Source organism: Ascidia mentula, chromosome 2 (genome assembly GCF_947561715.1).
Source record: "Ascidia mentula chromosome 2, kaAscMent1.1, whole genome shotgun sequence".
Lineage (NCBI taxonomy): Eukaryota > Metazoa > Chordata > Ascidiacea > Phlebobranchia > Ascidiidae > Ascidia > Ascidia mentula.
Genome location: NC_138567.1, coordinates 2,188,048 through 2,208,433, shown reverse-complemented (window position 1 = coordinate 2,208,433; position 20,386 = coordinate 2,188,048). Strand labels below are relative to the sequence as shown.

Genomic DNA, 20,386 nt, shown 5'->3' with positions numbered 1-20,386 from the left:
AAAGTTATGATTGGGCAAGTTTTTATGCTTATAGGTTTATAAAATATGTTAATTAGTGTGTTTTGCACTATTTTGTTGATCTTGGTGAGTGGTGGAGCCATTTATTTATACATTCGAGCACCAAGTGAAGGACAAAAGCTAAAGAAGCTAAAAGGAAAAGTTGTTTTAATAACTGGTGCCAGTTCTGGATTGGGTAAAGCTTGTTGCTTTGCTTTCCGAAAGTATGGGTGCAAAGTTATTTTGTGCTCACGCAACCTGGAGGGATTAAAGCAAGTGCAGACTCAACTTGAAGAAGTTTATCCGGTTTCTGGAAAAGACGAACATTTGTCGTCTATTGTGCATGCCTTGGATGTTTCAGATGTGGAAAATGTTCCTGATATCATTCGAGAGGTTGCAGCACTTTGTGGCAACAGAATTGACATTCTTGTAAACAATGCTGGAATTGGAAACAAAGAATTGGCTCTAACAACAAAAATTGATGTCTATCAGCATGTTTTTGATGTAAACATCTTTGGGCCAGTATCCGTCACAAAAGCTGTATTACCTTTTATGGTAGCACAAGGCTCTGGACATGTTGTTGGCATTGGTAGTATTCAGGTGTGTATGATAAATTGCCTATTTTGCAAACTGTAAGTGTAAAATATTGGTTGATATAGTGACATACACTTTTTCTAAACTACTAAACAAATTATGAGTCATAAAAAATGTAATTACAACCCCACAAAGTCCTGTAGTTTGGTTGTGGGTCATTATGATTTGCATGAGGAAAAAGTACATATTATACAACTTTTGTAAGTATGCATTTTGTTGTCTAAGTATCTTTCCAAAAATAATTTAAGGTTCAGTGCCATGTTGGCTTGCCTTGTTATCCTTGTTACTATAATTTTATCATAATGTTGACATTATTTTTTCACAAATTTTTTACTCACTAATTTAACACATTTGTATTATTGTAGAATACTGTTGCTATACCATTTCGATCAGCATATTCTGCATCTAAACATGCTGTTCAAGGATTTTACGATTCTCTTCGTCCTGAAGTGCACCAGTATAACATCAAAGTTACATGTGTAAATCCTGGATATATCAACACTAATATCTCCCAAAATGCCCTGAAAGGTATATAGCTGATTAACAAATACTAAAAGTGTTTTTTTAAATTTGTGCCTTTAAACATGACTTTGTTGGGATAAAACAAGGACTTTGTGTATGCACTGTTAAAAAAGAGTCACAGATTAAATGTAACTGCTTGCATATTTGAAGCTAAATAACAGTGTTTTTATCAACAGGTGATGGGTCTGTTTATGGCCAACCTGCAAATGAATATCTCACAGGAATGAAGCCTGAATTTGTGGCAGAATGGGTTGTCAATGCAGTGGTCAAGGGATGCCCTGAATTAGTTGTGGCACCCCTTTTTTACAAGTTGGTTCCCTGGATACAGTTTTTATTTCCAGAACTTGCGATGTACCTGATTAGGAGAAAATTTAATTTGTAGCAATTGTCAGTCAGAGTTTTAAACAGCTGCTATTCATGAATTTGTAATTGTTTTCACATTATGCTGTTAATGTCTGTAGCTAAAAACCTGTGTATATTTTTGATTAAACTTTTTTGTGCTCCTGTTATTCGCAATACTTTGATGCTGTGTACATATTGTGAATAGATTTGTTATGCTGCTTTGCAGTGTACAGATTTTGCAGGCTGCTTTAATTTGCAAATTTCTCAAGGATTTTTTTGTGTTGTGATTGTTGTCTTATCAGTAATTTATTCAAAATGTCTTGTGTCAATAAATTTTGTAAGTTTGTCCTTTATCAAAAGGAGCTTTTTGCGCGGATTATCAGAAAAAGGGGGATTTCCCTGATCGTGTGGGCCGGTTTTTGTGCAGTGTGCACATATTATATTAGAGTGATACTTGGATGCCGAATATGTTGATTCATCAATTCATTCATTTTTTTGTTAACTGCAATATAACAAGAAAATAATTACTAAGATAGAATAAGGTTTTTTGTTACGAATCAATTTTTCAAAGGTCATGACTCAGCAGTCACGTCTGTTGGCGGCATAAAGCAATTACTCAGCAAGTCTCGCCATGTTGTTGGATGTTTTTTTTGCCCAAAAGAGAAAAGATGTCCAGAAAACTACGTTTTTGCAGACTGTTTTACCCGTTTAATGGTCGTTTGGTTATAATGTGTTTACATAAAGTAGCTTTTAGTAAGGTTTGTTCAAATAATTTACGTACGGTCCAGATTAAAAAGTGTGTAGTTTGCGCGGTGGATTTTTTCTGGTAAGCGTCGATTTCGCGGATTTTGCGTGGACAAACTGATATTTTTCATAAAATTGCGAAAATATGCATTCTTTCCAATCACGGGTTTATAAATGGAACACAAGGAATGAAATAATATGCAACCGTGGTCCCTCCAGTCTAATATACCAGAGTTGGCAGCTGTGAGACATTTGGTCTGATGTGTTTCCGCATACAACCTGCCAGTTTTTAAATCACTAAGTTTAGCTTTTTCTGCCTGGATTCTTCTGTCATGCAGATACGCACATTTTTGTGTAAACTGAACTGTGGATGCCATTGTATATATAGAATGTTTTTCTTGGAATTGATGAAATAGAATTTGTTAACTTCGGTTTATGAGCTAGTTTCTAATGTTTACACTTCAATTTCAGCAATTTGCATTTAGTATATACTTAATTCTTCATTAACCACCATGGCCGAAGATGACGACCAACAACAAGCACCGATACTACAAGCTGTTGAAGAGCCCCTCGACCTCATTCGACTCAGTCTCGATGAACGTGTTTATGTGAAAATGCGAAATGAAAGAGAGCTTAGAGGTCGACTTCATGCCTACGATCAACATCTCAACATGGTTCTTGGGGACGTCGAAGAAACTGTCACACTTGTGGAAATCGATGAAGAGACTTACGAAGAAATTTACAAGCAAACCAAACGGAATATTCAGATGTTGTTTGTTCGTGGGGATGGAGTCATTCTGGTTTCACCTCCTTTAAGAGCTGGTGCTTAAGGCTGGGAAATAGTTTCATGTTGATGTTTACAGCAGGACTTGGAAAATAAAAACCTTAAGGCAATTTTAGTGCCAATGAGTTTCACTCGATTGATTATGTATTTTATTTTTGGTCTTGTTTAATTTTATATTTCAAGGTAATGAAAACATTGTCACCAAACTTGTGTTTGTCTTCTGAACACTAATTTTGTATTTTGGTTTGGCTTCAGTTTGCTACTGTATACCAATCATACTTTAAAATGTAACATGAAAAACTTGTTTTGTTTTGTTAGGATGGTTTGTGGCAGTATGTTAGCAGTATAATGTAATAAACTGCCATGTAGTTGCCTCACATTTCAAGATACCGGAATCCAGGTGCCTGCTTCATAGGAAGGTGCTGTCATGTTTCTTTGCACAACATTATGTAAGTATGATTATGTAAATTCATTGCATGCTTGGAATGTGCATGTATTATTTGCATGGTATTTAGTCATGCTCATTAACTGTATGAGAATCAGGCATTATCTTTTTCACTGCAGCAGCAAATTGGTGTAGGTTTGAAGCAACAAGCCTCTGATTTTGTTAGCGGATTTATTTAAAAAAAATCTTTTCACTTTTGTCCTTTAAGCATTGTCAGTTTCTGTGGAATATTAATGGCATCCCAAGTTATTTATTCATTTTGTTGATTTAGATACCTTTGGTTGCAATCATTTCTTGAACCTGGCTTTTGAAGTTTAAATGTAGTTTTAGTGGGGTCTTCAGTTATTGTTGTAAGTTACAGCAGTGTGTTTAAATATTTTCCTGGAGCAAGTGAATGTACATAGGATGTAAATGAATGATGATGTGGCACCGTGCCGTGGGGTGTGACATGTAAAACCCCATTTCCTCAACGGATATCAACTTTCCATCTTGTTCAGTGTTTCATAATTGTCAAGTATGCAGTACATTTAGAAATTCACCTAGAAAAGATAATTTTAAAGTGCTGTTTCATGTACATAAATATCATTGTTTGTAAATATACTTTATCAAATGAAAGAAGTAGTTGCGTGTTGCAATCATGAATTTCTTTCAAACTGTAAAAAATCTTTGAAGGTGGTTTATATATTGCAAGGTATCCGTTTAAAAAAATTCAGCTTTAATCAGTTTGTAAAAACAGCATTTTAGTGTGACACTAGATATGTTCTGTTTAGTCTGCCAAACTACCTTATATTGGCCAACCACAAAAATTTGAGCAAATAGGCCTTGCTCCATGGGGGAGGTTGACACAGTGTTTTCGCTTCAACCACAAAAGTTAGTTATTCTGCTTCTGTCAGTGCCAGACATCAAATGTTTACCTTTTAAACTGTTTGCAGTATAGGCCAACATTGGTTTAATGTTGGGATTTACTGTCAACTCCATTGTTTGTTTGCTCACAATGTGCATTGTCTATCAAAGCAATGGGAAATAATTACTTTTTTGATAAATTGTAGTTATTTCTCTGTAACTCATTTACTTTTCACTGAACAGTTCACAAGAATGAGAAATTATGATTCACCCCATTGTTGATTGTTTGGTTCCTTTCCATTGTTTCCAGTTAAGGTTTTCGGCTGAGGTGCAGAAATTTCAAGTGATTCATAGCAGTAGACATTAATTTGTGCACTTTTCGTGTGTAAGAAACTACTGCATAAGACTTTTATTCTATTAAATTTAAAACTGGATTTATTGTTTCTAGATGGGTGTTCATAGATGTTTTCGACACAGTTTTACATAATATTGTTTTGAAAAATTGTTGCAAGACTTTTCTGCAGTTACAGAGTGTTAAAAACCATGATATCTGGTATAAACACAATTATAAGTATGTATTGGCTGCCCTGTATAAATGTTGATGTCTTGTGTTAAACATCTGATTCCCTGCCACTATTTTCCTCCTATATTCTGTCCTAAATCTATGTGATCCACGTTTCTGTGCACTGTTCCAGTGTTAAGTGTATTTCTTCACAATGTTTGTTGTGTAGAACATGGAGGAATTTAAATATGCTTCATTTGAGTTGGTTAAAGGTGTCGGAGAGGCTTCTGTCAATCCATCTCATCAAACAAGGTACCAAAATACTTACATGGTTTACATAAAATTACATGTCAGATATGCATCTTATGTTATAATGGATGATTTATCATAATTGAATGGTTATTAAATAAGCACAATATGGCAAGATCAAAAAAACTTTTTAACATAAACTTAAATGCAGTGTCCAGTTAAATAAAGGGCTTTATTCTTCGTGTTAATTGCTTAAATTAGTTATGCATTATGCCTTAACACATCATATTGTGATGCAAATTGTATACAATTGTTTTGTTGCAGTTCTTCGCCTGATCCAAGTGATCGTCATGTCGACCAAAATGTTAGTCACTACCTCATACATGGGAGAGGTGCAAAATTACTGAGATTTCTTAACAACTTGACCCAACAGGTTTGTGGCCTTTCAATGAACATTCCTGCATAATTCACAGTACTATGGGCTCCATGGATTAGTGTGGTTATCTGACACTGTTTGCATATTTGCATTGTCAAGGCAACAAAGTAATAATTAACAGTCACATATAAATAACCTGTATCATTAACTTCTATTACACAAAATCAGGCTGGAACTGCTACCTTCAACCTCTAATCATAGATTAATGAACATTCATTAATCCTTATTATGGCCACATGTGGTGATCCAGCCCCTATAACACTTAATCCCAGTCACATGGAATTAATTCCTACACAGTGTGAGATGTGCACTGTTTCCTGCTTACCATGATGAGTCACTTGTCTGTTTCCGTTTCAGAGAATGTTATTATTTGTGTGCAATGCTGTTAGTGTCAGCTCAAAGCTTGTAGTGACCGGGCTTTTGTTTTGTTGTCCCAGCAGCATAGTAGGTGGATAGGTTTATGTGACATAGATTGTCTAGTTGTCAGAAATTTATGTCAGTGGCCTAAGTGTAAAACGTTGGTAAGTTTAATTACTTTATCACCATGCCACAGCAGTTAAGTGAGGGTGTTTTATGAGCAAAGGTGATTACAAACTTTACTTCATTGCTGGCAAGGAAAGAGTTAATAGCAATTGCAAATCGATGATTAGTGCCTGTACAAGATTGATTACAAATGCGATGTAGCAGTAATAGGCCAATGGCTATAGTTTGTTTGGCATTTATTTATTTGTTTTTAAGACTTTTTTAGTGGCAATTTTGCATTCTATGAAGGTTAGAAGTTTATTTCTGTCAATTTTGCAACTTAGATTATACGTTTTTGTCTTTCTTTAAGTCTGTGGTTACAATGTAATGTACACTGAGTATTTAAACATTGTTTGTGTTGCAGAGTGTTTCGTGTTCACATGAAATTGCCAGTTTTTGTGTTTCATTTTTTCCTTTTCTTCTCAACTCTCCACCCATTGATTTTAAACAAGGTAAGTGTTGTAAAGTTTTTGAAACTGAATGATTTTATATTAAACCATGGACTGTTGAACTAATAACAATTGTCCCAATTTAGTTGCAGGACTTTTGTATGTTGTTGGCATAAAACCTGGAATAGAAAGCATTAAATAACTTAGGATTTTACACTTTTTGTTGTTAATTTGGTGGGTGTTTGTTTCACAAGAGCCGGTAAATGGATAATGGATAAAAGATAATAACTGACAAAGTGGTTTTGTGTCATAAACACATTCATTTAGTGTTTTTTATCAATATATTGCTTCATAAAATAATAAAAGTACAAAAAAGTTTTTATTGTTTTTTGTTGGGTATGAAAATTTTTATTAACTCCAACTTTTCGAAACATGTTTTCTGGATATTTGTATTTGAAATCCAGTAAAAACACTAGAGGTGTAAGAACACAAGTGTCCACTCTGGACGTTTGTGAGTTCTGTGATTTGTGCATGTTATGACTTCAAGCTGCAGCCTACTGGGTATTAAGGAAAGAATGACTCATGTGCACTGTTTGTTATTCATACCTCTCAACTGTAGCTGCACGCGCGTTAGTGCATGTGCACATTTTGGAAGTTATATTCATAAAAGATTGTCTTGCACGTCGTGGAGAGTTGGCGCACCTTTTTCAAGATTTGTCCTGTGAGTCATACCATGGCAAGAACTTATAGAAGGTTTTATTTGGAAGAACGTATTTTTAAAAATTTTTTATAGATCAGTTGGAAACTATGCATGGCAGCCTTATTTTATTGAAAATTTAGTTTTATTGAAACAGAATAAGTTTATTTGGGACAAATTACATGACGAGTTCAGATTATAGAGTATGACTTTATATGAGTAGTCAAACCAACCAGCACTGAAAATGCAAGTAACTGTGGTTACATAACTTTATGAACTGATGATTTGATGTTTTTTAGTGACAAAGAGTGAAAAATGTTCTCTGTGTTGGGATACAAGTAATTCCCATCCAGTGAAAAAGGATTTTGTGTGGCAGTACAACAACACACATAAACACAGGAGCAGGAAAAGAGGGAATGGTTTGTACTTTGTGCCTATATACTGTTACAGGAAGCAATATTTAACCATTAGCTTTGTGCTGTACAATGTTGTATAAAAAGTTTGGTTTAATGTTGTTTTGAATTGCTGACCTTTGTTGAAAGGCTCAATGTTACTGTATTATTTTATTACTTAGTGATACAAAGGTTAAGATATAACTGATGAATAGTTCTGTACTTTTCTCTTTTTTTACTTGGAAACATTGGTTGGTGAAGCAATCAATGTGTATATACTTCTGAAAAACCATGCCATTATTGAATATTGTCGAAAGTATTTTGTTAATTTCTTTTGACCAAATCAACTTTTTTATGAATATTCCACCTTTGAATCTATTTTCTTATCAACAAAATTTACTCAGGTGTGAAATCGAATGTCAATAAAAGAAGAGAGCGTTTCCGTCGATTATCCGGGAAACATTATCAAAATCACCAGGATTATTGTTATTCATCCGACAGCAGCAGTTCCCCAGACAGCAATGAGGTATCACATCATGTTGCTTGTATTTTATTCAGATGTGACTGTGCCACATGATGATTTCTTTCTGCCAGGACTTAAACTCGGCGAGTAGTGTAGTGCAGTCGGCACGGCAACGGACAAAGCTCCTACGAAAACTCTCTCCTTCAAAAAGTTCGACTGAGGCTGAGGCAAATATGGAGGAAAACAGTAAAAATAAACAACAACTGGAAAAAGAAATCGATAAAATGGAGCCATTTCAAGGCCCCTTCGAATTGGCTAACGTCCTCCTGGATTTATTGCAAAGCTCATTTTGTTCTCAATATATCGCTGTCACAAATTCAGATGATGTTGGTGATCGAAACGGAAACACTCAATCTCCCATGTCACTTGCTATTCAACTTATTTCAGCCATAACAGCACTACAACAAAATAAGGGAGGTGCGTATTTTGTCACATGTGATTCAATTTTTTCTTGGAGTAACTGCATGTGATTTTGTTTGTCCAATTTTTTGTTAAAGTTGCTCATGATGTGTTTGTTTTCAAATTGTATTTCATGTTGCTGAAAGGATTAGGAATGATAAATCTTATTTGAGATAATCCTGCAAATATCCAAGTAATAAACTAAATTTTGAGACACATATACAAAACCAAATTACTTTGTACATTAAAGTGGATTGTTAACGCTCTTATCAAAACTATTTTATGTAGATACAGGCTTCAATGTCAATTCTGTTGGTAACGATGAGATGATGTCGAAGATCTCATATGAGGACACCCGGTGGACAGTGGAGTCTCTTTGTCACCTGCAGAAACTTATTCTGAGAACAGTTCTTATGATGTGCCAAGTTGGCCTGAAGCACGGTGAAGAACTCCAGGTATGAAAGAAGAATTTCTACCTGTTGTTAAACACCACTAAAATTGGATGAAACGTGTGATAAAATGTGGAAATTCCTGCTCTCCCACTAAGAATCCATGGTAACAAAAGTCCTTTGTGGTTGAGAGAAGTTATCAACAAAGATTTTCTACTCATCAAACATGTGCAAATGTTTCTCCAAAACTAGTATTTATTTCTCCCCATTATAACAATATTTTGAATTTTCTTAATGTCGATGTAGTTTTCATACAGAACATCCACTCACCCATAAAGAGAGGTTGCAGCCCCCAGTTTGACTATTATCAATAAATATGACCATAAAATGTTTTTTCCCAGGATGTCGTGCAAAGCCAAGCAGTTACATCACTCATCAAAGTGTGTAATGACATGTTAAGTGTTGGTGGAATGTTACCTGATGGGCACAGAAAGATGGACAGCAGGAGCATCCCAATAGGTTAGTTCTGTGGTTCATGTGTTGTTGAACTTGTTTTGTGCAACATCACTCCTGAATGTAAGCTTATGTTTTGTTCTTTTTTAAACGTTGGTAACTGGGACCTAGTCGTATAATTCATCAGTTATTTGCAAAAATTCTTAGCTGGTGGTTTGTACTGATGGTGAACACAGTATAATATTTAAAATATTTACCTCACCCATGCTTGCCAACAGAGTTTTAGTTTTGGTTTTCCTCCTAAAAATGATAACTTATCTAGAGACAAGATAGTTTTCACTGCGACTTGTAGAAAATAAATTGTAATTTTACACATATATTTTTAGAGAGAGCACTAAATTGGTTTTGACAGTTTCACCATCACATAAACAGTTCCTTACCACGCAATATATTAGGTCGAGAACATACAATTGTAGTGCACTGTGATCTTTTGTATAAAACCCTAATTTACTCGATTAAAAAATGTTTTGCAGAAGAAGTCTTGAGTGACCAAAGTTTCAGTGGTGATGAAAAGTTAAGTTCCACTCCGAAAAAGAAGAAGCGTTCACACATTATATCTCTTCAACCGGAAGAATTACTTTCCGGCAACAAGTGCCAGAATAACCTTCCGTTAAATGCGAACTGCGGTCATGACCCAATCCCTGGCCATCTCTCCTTTGTGTGCAATGTCTTGTTAGGGACTTTCAACCTTTTCACGAGAGCTCTGGAGACGCGGCCAGGGATTATAAACCCAAAGTTGCTCACTGAAGTTGTTTCACTTTTGCATGAGTTCCACAACAGTGGTGGGTATCGTCTGCTGTCTTTGTTACTGCTTCGTCTTTCTTCGCTTGGTTGTACTTCATCAGCCAAGACTGGGTCCTGTCTGTCTCCCATCACATCTCCAGTTAAAGTCCATCCAAACCAAATCCCGGTCAGCCAAGCGATTTCAAGAAAGAAAAGTGACGTCAGCAGTCAGATCATCACCAGTATTCTAACGTCGTTCCAATCATCACTCTCAGCAGTGCAGAAGTCCAAAGTGGAATACTTGCACAAAGTTACCTGCTCCCGTAGAAGCCACCGACTTTGTGACTACCAGAGGCAGGTTCCTACTCACCATGGTATTCTTGGAGCTGAAGCCCGGATTGAAATGCTACTGGAGGTAAATCATGGCGATCGAACCTTTCCCAGTTTTTCTGTGCCACCAAAATTTCACTCAAGAAGCTCTAGCAACGCTGGAAGGTGAGTCTTTGTTGTTCTGATACTGGTGGCATGCAGAAAAAATACCCGTTCCAATGAATGCTCTTGTACTTTTCTACCAATGTTTAAAAGCATATAATTTTTGTAACAAGACAAAATTGTTGATCTTTAAATAATTTTATAGTAGTGAGTATTCATTATGCATATTTCAATCTAACATAAAATGTTGATGGTGTTCTTTAATCTGATTTTTATTATTTGAAAAACTTATGCATGATTTTGAATAAAGAAACAAGTTGCATTATGCCACCTGCAAATTGATTTTTTGTCTTTTGAAACTTCTCCTGTCACTTCCAGACATGAAGACTCAACGTGCGTCATAGCTGTAGCAGTGAAATATCTTATCGATCTTGCGATTTCATTGAGCGCCGAATCTCCTGGTCTCCGCATTGTCCTGCAGACACTGAACAACTGTGGCGTCTGTCACTGTCTCTCCCCCTCCACACTGGTGCTTCCCCTCTTGTGTAACCTGCCCATGTGGGAGGAATCAGTTCAAAACATCGCCCTCGCTATTGTGGGAAAAATGTTCGTTCACCATTTTAACAATGAGAAGCACGGAGGATTGCAATATCCAAGGTTTGTCACACCAGTGCAAATATCAATATTCAATTATTCTTTTTGTCATTTCATCTTTTGCTGTTTACATAGCCCTCTCAGTGAGCCTGTTTAAAACCTTGCACTGTTCTCTAGATATTAGTAGTTGATTTTGGTCTTTTCAGTAGTCAAGGCCTTGTGTCAAAATCGGACGCTCTCATTAACGTCTCGTCAAACTGGTTGTCCCACCCCCCACTCACCTCTTATCTCCGTGCCAACAACAAAACTTACATGAGAAGCAAAAGTGAAACTTGGAGGTAAATTTCATTGATATAACACTTGGTAAATCACCAAAAGGGATTTCCCCTTGACAGTCTTGCCATTGTATTGATTTTCAAAAAAGTGCCTTGTCGGGGCTGTGGGGTTAGAGTGAAACACAATCCAAACCAGTAGGGTGCAGTAAAAAGAGATATTATGTCTGTGTTATCACTTAATTTATCTTGCCCATAAATGACACTTTATTGATTTTTTTTGGTTAACACTGTAGGAAGTCATTGCATAAAAACATTGTTTGGTTCATACTTTCGTATAACTGCGAATTCATAATTGAAACTTTAATTCTGTGTGCCAACAGATAAGCCTGTATTGTCTTTGTGAATTTTCTTACATTTATATTAAAACTGATCGTTCCTCATGACACACTTTTATCAGGAGATCATTACCCGGGGACATCTGTTTCACTGAAAGCTGCTCGATGAGTTTCAAACAGGATTTGGAAGATTTTATGCTGGAGAAAAGTGCTGAACATCCATTTCTATGCTTTGCTGTCTACAGGTCTTTCCTGCAACTCGGCAACTCAGTAATATGCCAGAAAACGTTGCAGCATTTGCATACAATAGCCAGATACTTGTCCCTGGAGGCAAAAAAGTCGTTAACATCTTCAGTTTTAGTTCCTGTGTTGTTGTCATTTGCCGATGTGGCCTGGGATGCGTTGAGAGACGACCAACTAGTGTTAGTGGAAACTTACACGGAAGCAGTTGTAACGTCACTACTGGATATCTTGGGGAATTTCATGGAAAAAATAGACGAATGTCGTTCTGTGTTTCTCAGGCATGGAGGGCTCAAGGCGGTTAACCAGCTGTTGTATCTGAAAGTTACAGAAAGCGACAACAATGATCTGCACACTCGCTTGTTAAAAGTTGTTGAATGCCTCATGACGAAGATGACACTTTTTTCACCGCAAGCTGTTGTTCATGTGTTCGCTCCCCCTGCACAAGAAAGTGTCCGACGGAAAACATCAAGCGGAGACATCGCAAATAATGACTCTGGGGCCATGAGAGCATTTTTCCGGGGTCTTTCATTTTCCTGGGGCACGGATAATCGTGGACTTGCGCGAGACAGAGCAATTAGTTTCAATTCCAAGCCAAAAAAACTGCTTTCTTCTAAAAGTGTTGATATCTCTGACACAAGCAGTCGCTTCACGAGCTCAAAGATGTACGTTGACGAGCTTACAGTATTTCATGCTGAAGTGAAGCGCTTCGTTCAGAATGCAATGAACATCACCGGTGCCACATCTTTCGATCGGAGCAGAGACAAGCAATCGATTGTGAGCAGATTTTCAAAAACAGAATCTGACACAGAAGGTGAGATGAGATCAAGGACACGACGAATATCTGAGACTTCCGGGTACCGCTCCACCAGCCCCGAGTCGATGGAAAGATCAACGGCGCATGACTTAAGGTCTATGCACAGTGTGACGTCCATGTCGAGTTATGCAACAGAAAGTGTTTCGCTTCCTGAAGACGATCATGTGGAACAATGGAAGAGTGTCAGCGATATATGGAATGTCCTGGGACTTGCTGTTCCACTCGATCGGGAACTTTGCATGATTTTTAATGAACTCAATGGTTTTGATGTAACGATGAAGTTACTTAACCTTATCACGACCAGTCTAAGCTTTTATTTCGAATCGGATCTCGATTTTACCGTTTCCACAAACGATGCATATCTGAATGAGTCGTTGCTCTCAAAAAATCCTGCAGAAGACAAAGCTGTCAAGAATCCAATTGTTTCCAGAAATCCAAGTGACAGCACTTTGTCAGATCAGAAGGAATTAGGCAAGGAAGCGTATGTTGATGCTGAAGAGGACATGAATGAAAGCGATGAACTGGTTTGGATCGAAGAGGTCTTGGACACAAAGTTGCAGTTTTTTGCATCATGTCTGCGGATTTGCCTGTTTTGTGGCAAGCAAGCTAATGAGGTTAATTTTTTTTATTTGTACATTTTTTGCTTTTCATAATTGACTTGATTAGTACAGAAAACATTGCAACATAAATTTCCAGGGAACGTGATAGTGTAATAAATAGGTTATTTGATTTGCCTAAAATAGGTTGGTAAGTGTTAAAAAAGAATTATGTTTTTGTGTGAAGGTCATATGGATTTAGTTATGAAGGCAGCAAGCAAATATTTTCTGTTTATTTTATTTATTTTTCTTGCAGTTTGATATAGATGTCGAGGATGTAATCAGCACAATTAAACCTGCTCTGCAAGGTCGTATTTGTTCGATTCAGTTTGCCAAGCAACTGTATAGCAGTCTATTTCAGGCAGCTCTAAGGCCTACTTACCCAAGAAATATCACTTTTGCCAGGTATTGAAAATACAGCGTGACTGTTTAATTGTTGTTGCGGATTTACAAATATTGATTCTGCAACTATGGAAAATGTGATTTTGTATCCAAAATAGAAAAGCCAAACCTAATGTGCTAATCATTATGAGCAAACGTTTCCAACACTGCTGTGCTCATCATCAGTGCTGTGAACCAATTAACTGAGTTGCAACAGTTTTTCGCACTTAATGATTTTCCATCTTTTTCTGAATTTGACTTTGCTGCTGTGTAGTTTTGTGCAACTAAAGACACTTACAGCAACAGTTCCCAACCAAAAACAGATACTGATTAAGGTTTTAACGTTTTGGAAATATATATTTGCCATCTCTAGTGAAATTGCAACTCTGCGGAATCTCCAAAGTTTGATCGACGGCAATGGGCTTTCCCCAAGATTCAGCGCTACTCACAGTAGAAATAACTCTAATGCAAGTTCTGTGCGTGGGTCACAAGTTGCTAACGACGACGAAGTGACTCTTTCCGACACAGACACGACTGATGGATATGAAGGTGGCTCGGAAACGGATGCAAACTTTTCTTCAGGTTTGTGTCAGGTTTTGGGAGATTCTGTGGCAATATATGATTAGTTTTTTAGTTGTAGTTTTTTTTTAAATCAAAGCTTTTAGTTGAGCATTTCCACTGTGACTACTAGGATGTTATTTGCTCTATATATTTACAATAGCCTAAACTTAAACATGCAAATTGTTAAGTGGGATTTTACAAGTCAAAAACATTAATACCATGAAAACAAGATATTGATGTAGAACATACCTACTTCTGTTGCACTTATCTTGTGTTTAATTAAATCAGATAACCTTTATTCTTAGACTTGTTGTGTCCAAGGTGTTTTAACTTTTAACTTGATTATGTAGAAATTCCAAACTGCCCTAGTGAGGTCCCATCCACCAACAGGTTGGTGAAGAGTAAAGATGTGGACGAGTTTGTCGAATATGACCTTGACTTTGCCAACTCCAAGGTCATTCACCCGGAACTTCTGCTGCTTGTGTTTGATTTGCTTGGCAACAGTTGCCAGGGTAACCAGCTGAGAAAGTTTGATTCAGAAGGCGATCTGCTTTCGAAAGATATCCCATGCGGTAAGATGTTATTGCTCAATTTCATGATCAATTACACGACTAATGTTTAAAATGAAAAGTAGTTTTTTCATGGTATGTTGGAAAAAGCTTGTTGTATTGTACATCGATATCTAAAGAAATTGCATATACTGATATACATGCACACATAAAAAGTGATCTTGTAAGAGAATTGCCATTTGGTCTTACATACTACATAAAACTTGTTGCAGAAATTCCTCTGGAGAAAAATATTGTCTATGATCATTTGATCGTTTCCCTCATGCGATCTCTGTCACGCTTGGTTGCATATTCTTCTGAAAACTTAGAAAATCTGTGTCAGAAAAGTGACATTACCTCTGCATGTCTCTCGCAGTTCTCCTACATCCTTGGAAGCAGCCAATCACATTGGGAAGGTGAGTCACATGACAAAACCACCCTATCAATGTTAATTTTAAACAAATGTTTTGAAAAATTATGTAGCCTAACTATGCAGATAAAAATGCAAAAAATAGCAAATGTGGTACGTGACATGTGGTGGTTTGAATAAACTATGACACTAATGGGAGGAAATTTGCATCATGTCTACAAAAACAACTTAGCAGTTTACTTTATTATGTCTCGTGACAAGCTTGCTTCCATGCTAACAAGTTTAAATATTTTTATTCAGTTCATCGTCATCTTATATTGTCTCTATGCATGAAACTCAACAAGTTCCATCTTTCTTCCGAACATCTCAAACTTCTCCTGTCTTTATTCCATTCATCTGATCCACCTCTGGTAAAAAAAGTTTATGTAGAAATATATAAACATGTATGTACTTTAAAGTGTGAGTGTTGCAGGTTGCGTTAAAGCAATTAAAGTAACGGCAGCTGTAAAATCATTTTAAGTCGATGCATTTTCCAAGAAACTTTGTGTGAAAAGTCCACCTACACTCATAAATAGTTTTTCCAGCAGCAGCAGCACAGTTTTCCAAACGTTCACAAGAAACTTGTGCTTTTCAGTGTGCAGTGTAAAATGTTGTTTCCGCAGAATGAGTTGCTGGATTATTTGCTGGAGCTCGTCAACCATCAAGAATTCGGCCCGAACAACTTTCTCAGCTTTCTCTGGCCACTAGATGGGGCACCACAAAATGTTAGACTCAATCACCATGACGACAACCTTGACAACCAATCTACTGATGATCAGGTGATTCCTCTACACGGGACGATTACCGTGTGGAAGGTTGCACCGATGAGAATGCATCTAGGTGTGTGGTTTTATTCATTCATATAATTATTGCCATGTTTCTATGTTTGTTTGAATAGGACAATTTAGAAACGTAACTCATGGTTTTGTAAAGCTTTTGAGACAAACAATATAGCTGTATAGTTGCTGTAAAATTCACTTGGCTGACGTTTTAATTGTTTTTTCAGTCATTCTCAATTCACAATATGCAAAATGAATTTCGCAGGAGCTTTATGGGTTAAATTTTTCATATTAATTGTGGAAAAACTGCAATGTTACCATGTTTTTAGTTATTTCTTATAATTTTCTTTGTGATATCCTTGGGGATAATTCCTAGAGCTCCAAAGGGAGTAAAAGACGATCAGCGCCAGAATACGATGTTTATTTCACAGAAATATTAATTTCGCCTATTTGGCATCTTCAGTTTCTGTCTTATTCAAATTCAAATCGTATTCTGGCGCTGATTGTCTTTTACTCCCTTTGGAGCTCTAGGAATTATATTGATTCGTAAAGACAGATCCGTCGGTCACCGACTTGCAAAGGCTGATTCCTGTAGTCAATTTTTTGACGTTTTCTCTATCCTTGGGGATATGTCTATTTTTTCCGCTAAAATACAATGGAGCAAAATATTTTACCCTTTTTGCACTGAGAACATGTTGTTTTCCAAACCTTCAAAGCATCTTATGTATATCTAAAAGAAACATAACAATGGGATCTAAAAAGTTAAGCATTATTTCTATGACAGACCATGCGGTAAGTTGGCCACCCAAGGATGCCGGAGTTACGATATCACTTTGGTTGCAAGTGAACTCGGTGGAGAGCTGCAATGAAGAGACTCTAAAGTGGGGTGAGTAGTGGATGAAATTTGTACAGATTTAAACTTTATTTTGAAAACATTTTGATTAAAACCAGATTTGGCCAATTTACAAACAAATATATAAAAATTAAATAAGGATATTAGAAAATTTGTTCTTGATATGTTTTTATTAAGCTTGTAGTTTTTGCATTACCAAATTTCCAAACTTTCAACACTTTACTTAGGAGAGGGTCACAGTTTGATTGTGGAATCGGCCGATGCATCTCCAGAACCGGGCATGTCTGTACCCTACGTACATCTGATGTCTATAGGGAACAAACAAACTATGTTGCAACTGTGGCTGGAAAATACAACTCTTATATTTAGGTTAGCAAGGCTTTAATATGTATTTTGCACTGAAAACTAATGTCTTTATTGATAGTAATTGTTGTAAGAAGTGTGAATAGTAAATGTACTTTGTTTTATTTACTTGCACTTTTATAATACACAGTTCTAGTTTCCACTACTTTATGAATGCACTTTTAAAATATACCATAATTATTGCCTGCTGTAACTTTTATTGTTTCCAACACTCCTTTTTCAGGATTTGTGTTGATCCAAACGATGACAAACCTGTCGGTTTGCTCGCTCAAGCAGAATGTCCTAACTTTCTTTTACCCAACCAGTGGCAGCACCTCACTGTTAGTTATACGGAAAGCAAGATGCCTGATAAGGTGGGTGAAGTGTTGTGAATGTGGTTAGTTATGAAAAGAGTCAGTTTGCCCAAATAAACAGCTGTCATGTTAATACCTGACAAGGCTACAGCAAATATCATCGCCAGAATAAATGTTTTAAAATATGTGTTAATAAAAATTCATGTCAGCTTCCAGTTACAAAAAATATTTATTCTAATCAGGATTGTAATGAAAGTTTGTTAATAATGACCATAACATTGGTTACAATAATATTTTTTTTTTTGCCAGTGATGATGTATTTCAATGGTTTTGTGAATAATTGTTCGCAATTTGTGATTTTGGAGCTCATGCTTAATATAAAATTAACCAGCAAGGTGTGTCTTTAATGTCAATTATGTTCAAGAAAAAGTTACATGTTTGCAAATTGTACACCATTGTGTCCTTGACCACCACACTTCGAACACTAAACAGTATTTCAACCAGAACCACTGGATGAGTGAATACAGTTTTATCGGCAATTTCATCCTCAGCATTTTAGATGTAAGATCCACTCTGTTTTAATCCACAGACAATCCTTGGCAAAGTTCACCTCATTCTCAATTGTTTCATTGAGACCGACATAATTCTCGAGTTCAACTTGCCCGAGCCCACCTCGAAGGGAATGCTGTCGTCATGGCGACAAACCCCGTCGCACAGCTCTCATGGGACACAAATTGTTACCTTCTTTCTTGGCCATGTTGACAACATTGCCAACTTGCAACCGAGGTTTGTGTGTCAGCTTAGCTTAACACTGCTCGTTATTTATCACCACATGACATTCACACAAATTGCTTTCAAAGTGTTTTTTTCTGCAGACTTTCCATGATATCAACTGCTCCTGCTTTGTTCACGAGTCTCGCTGTCGGCAACATCATGATATTCAATACATCCAACTTCACAATGGTTCATGCGTTTATGTTGGAACGCTTGGGCCCAGATGCCGTTTGTCTTACAGAGTGTCTCGCAGATTGCAATTCTAAGGTATGATAAGGAATCACAGATCCAAAGTCACTGCATTCGGATAATGCCAAAATTGAGAAAAGAGCTAATACAGAATAGATAGAATCTCTTTAAAAAATTTATGTGGGTGATTTTAAATGCTGACCTCTAGTTGATTAAAGTAGGTTTTTAATGAAGGTGCAAATATAAAAATGATGAAATCAACTGTGTCAAACATTGTTTAACACGACTTTTTTGTGAATACTTTAATTGTATAAATTTGCAAATTTATAAATGTATCATAACTTCTTCACCAAACTTGTGCTTTATTTCAGTCAAACCAGAACACAGATTATCGCATAAGATTTTCTGCTGAGTCATGCAATCCTGTAAGGTCACATGATCAGAAACCAACGAGTCGACTTTTCCGAAGTCTCTCCCAAATGTCAAACTTCGATTCAATGCCAGACGATCTTCTAAGTGGAGAAGCGGAAATCGATCTCAGACCGTTACAAGTAACTAGTTTGCATTTCCAGTATTTTCCTTCCATCAGTAGATCATTAATACATGCTTGGCAGGAGTAGAAGGAAAATAACTTGCTAATGAATTTGTGTAAACTGGATACAGATGGCCATTGTTTTGACCTATAAGGACGGATGCAGCTTACGCAATTTATATTATTGGCTCCACCTTGTTTAACTTGCTTATATTTGTCGTTTACTGATAATGCCTACAAGCATTCGTGAAATATCAGGTAAAAAACTTGTTTAAGAAATGAGGATTTTTACAGGAGTTGTTCTGTCAGTTTGTTTTTGTTGGCCATAGAGCTATCAGGAGATTCCCATAACACAAACTTTCATTCATTTCCCACTGCTTTGCTTGTAGGCATTATCAGTAAACGAGGCATTTCTTGGGCATTATTAGTTTCCCACTTCATTCGTTTCCCAATTCATACAAATCTATATAAACCTTTGCTTGTACACATGGGACCTGAAAATGTCTCCATCTAATTCTGTTTGACGGGATGGACAAAATATTGTTGCACATTTTCAGGAATCTCTAGTGATGACATTCAGTCCTTCAGAACCAAACTGCTTTCACGTTTACGTCAACAATCCTTCCGTCACCCCAACCAAGAAGAGGAAAATATTCCGTCGCACAAAGTCCCAATCAGAACCGAATCTGACCGACTTCGAACCTTTGACTCAAAGTAGCAGAAGGGAGAAAATTCAGTGTCCCCATGGCAACACATTTCAACCACGAATCCACTACGGGCTCAACAGGTTACTTGGATGTAAAGTTTTTTTATTTGATTCAATATAAAATAAAAAGTATTGTGGCAAAAGTCAATTTTTTCTAATTTTTGCTTCTATGAAACAGCCTTAAAGTATGTGAAAAATTCCTGCTAACAAACTCTAATAACTGAGTAATGTTAGAATAAACACAATAGAATATAGAAATCTTGGATAGTTGATTTGCAAAACTTGGGATTGTTCTTTTCCTTATCTTGGAAATCTTGGATAATTAAAATATTATAGGGCATTTTTTACTTCATTCAAAGCACATTGTAGCTTTTATGTTAATCTGTTATTTTATTGTAGGGCATTAAACCAGGTTGGAGGAACAAAAGTGTTTCTTCTACTTTATGCAAAAGTAGTTGAAGCAACGGCAGCCAACGATCAGTTAAAAGATGTTGAAACCAACGAGAAGTTACAAGTTCTCGCTTTAAAAGCACTTTTCGACCTGTGCTCTGGCGACACCAAGAGGCGGGAAGAATTTCTTGCCGAGGGATTGGACTTCATGTTACACAAGGTTGTTTTTAAGAAGCGGCCGTTTTTTTTTACTGACGAACATTTCAAAATGCAAACAAACGTTTTAAAATGATTGTCTAAGTTCAGGTGAATGT

At 36.6% G+C, this 20,386-nt stretch overlaps 3 protein-coding genes across 4 annotated transcripts in view; all 3 read left to right on the top strand.

The window, feature by feature from the left end:
* Positions 1 to 9: 9 nt before the first annotated feature.
* Positions 10 to 1,802, top strand: LOC145889202 (peroxisomal reductase activating PPAR-gamma-like). Its single transcript, XM_082980104.1, has 3 exons — positions 10 to 597; positions 957 to 1,119; positions 1,290 to 1,802. Exons 1-3 carry the CDS (start codon positions 46 to 48, stop codon positions 1,493 to 1,495), a joined length of 921 nt encoding a protein of 306 aa, XP_082836230.1. The 5' UTR covers positions 10 to 45; the 3' UTR covers positions 1,496 to 1,802.
* Positions 1,803 to 2,674: 872 nt separating this feature from the next.
* LOC145890669 (U6 snRNA-associated Sm-like protein LSm3) lies at positions 2,675 to 3,301 on the top strand. The gene has a single exon (XM_082981800.1). It carries the CDS (start codon positions 2,712 to 2,714, stop codon positions 3,027 to 3,029), a length of 318 nt encoding a protein of 105 aa, XP_082837926.1. The 5' UTR covers positions 2,675 to 2,711; the 3' UTR covers positions 3,030 to 3,301.
* Positions 3,300 to 20,386, top strand: part of LOC145890668 (lysosomal-trafficking regulator-like) — a 38,830-nt gene continuing 21,743 nt past the window's right edge. The window contains exons 1-27 of one of the 2 annotated variants that reach the window (XM_082981799.1): positions 3,300 to 3,432; positions 5,003 to 5,085; positions 5,347 to 5,455; positions 6,345 to 6,432; positions 7,366 to 7,485; positions 7,863 to 7,984; positions 8,053 to 8,398; positions 8,669 to 8,835; positions 9,171 to 9,288; positions 9,756 to 10,500; positions 10,816 to 11,094; positions 11,241 to 11,369; positions 11,764 to 13,312; positions 13,551 to 13,699; positions 14,049 to 14,257; positions 14,587 to 14,808; positions 15,018 to 15,200; positions 15,455 to 15,564; positions 15,817 to 16,033; positions 16,757 to 16,858; positions 17,053 to 17,194; positions 17,412 to 17,541; positions 18,071 to 18,267; positions 18,357 to 18,522; positions 18,816 to 18,995; positions 19,534 to 19,763; positions 20,082 to 20,292. In XM_082981799.1, coding sequence (XP_082837925.1) covers positions 5,006 to 5,085; positions 5,347 to 5,455; positions 6,345 to 6,432; positions 7,366 to 7,485; positions 7,863 to 7,984; positions 8,053 to 8,398; positions 8,669 to 8,835; positions 9,171 to 9,288; positions 9,756 to 10,500; positions 10,816 to 11,094; positions 11,241 to 11,369; positions 11,764 to 13,312; positions 13,551 to 13,699; positions 14,049 to 14,257; positions 14,587 to 14,808; positions 15,018 to 15,200; positions 15,455 to 15,564; positions 15,817 to 16,033; positions 16,757 to 16,858; positions 17,053 to 17,194; positions 17,412 to 17,541; positions 18,071 to 18,267; positions 18,357 to 18,522; positions 18,816 to 18,995; positions 19,534 to 19,763; positions 20,082 to 20,292 — 6,300 coding nt within the window. In that variant the 5' untranslated portion in view covers positions 3,300 to 3,432; positions 5,003 to 5,005. Of the gene's footprint in view, positions 3,433 to 5,002; positions 5,086 to 5,346; positions 5,456 to 6,344; positions 6,433 to 7,365; positions 7,486 to 7,862; positions 7,985 to 8,052; positions 8,399 to 8,668; positions 8,836 to 9,170; positions 9,289 to 9,755; positions 10,501 to 10,815; positions 11,095 to 11,237; positions 11,370 to 11,763; positions 13,313 to 13,550; positions 13,700 to 14,048; positions 14,258 to 14,586; positions 14,809 to 15,017; positions 15,201 to 15,454; positions 15,565 to 15,816; positions 16,034 to 16,756; positions 16,859 to 17,052; positions 17,195 to 17,411; positions 17,542 to 18,070; positions 18,268 to 18,356; positions 18,523 to 18,815; positions 18,996 to 19,533; positions 19,764 to 20,081; positions 20,293 to 20,386 lie in introns of both variants that reach the window. The other variant, XM_082981798.1, reaches the window with a different exon arrangement.

Excerpts from the sequence above, each read along its gene's own strand:
- LOC145889202 (XM_082980104.1), top strand. The coding sequence starts at position 46 with ATGTTAATTAGTGTGTTTTGCACTATTTTGTTGATCTTGGTGAGTGGT. Across the intron at positions 598-956 it reads TTGGCATTGGTAGTATTCAG|AATACTGTTGCTATACCATT; the intron begins GTGTGTATGATA and ends GTATTATTGTAG. Across the intron at positions 1,120-1,289 it reads CTCCCAAAATGCCCTGAAAG|GTGATGGGTCTGTTTATGGC; the intron begins GTATATAGCTGA and ends TTTTATCAACAG.
- LOC145890669 (XM_082981800.1), top strand. The coding sequence starts at position 2,712 with ATGGCCGAAGATGACGACCAACAACAAGCACCGATACTACAAGCTGTT.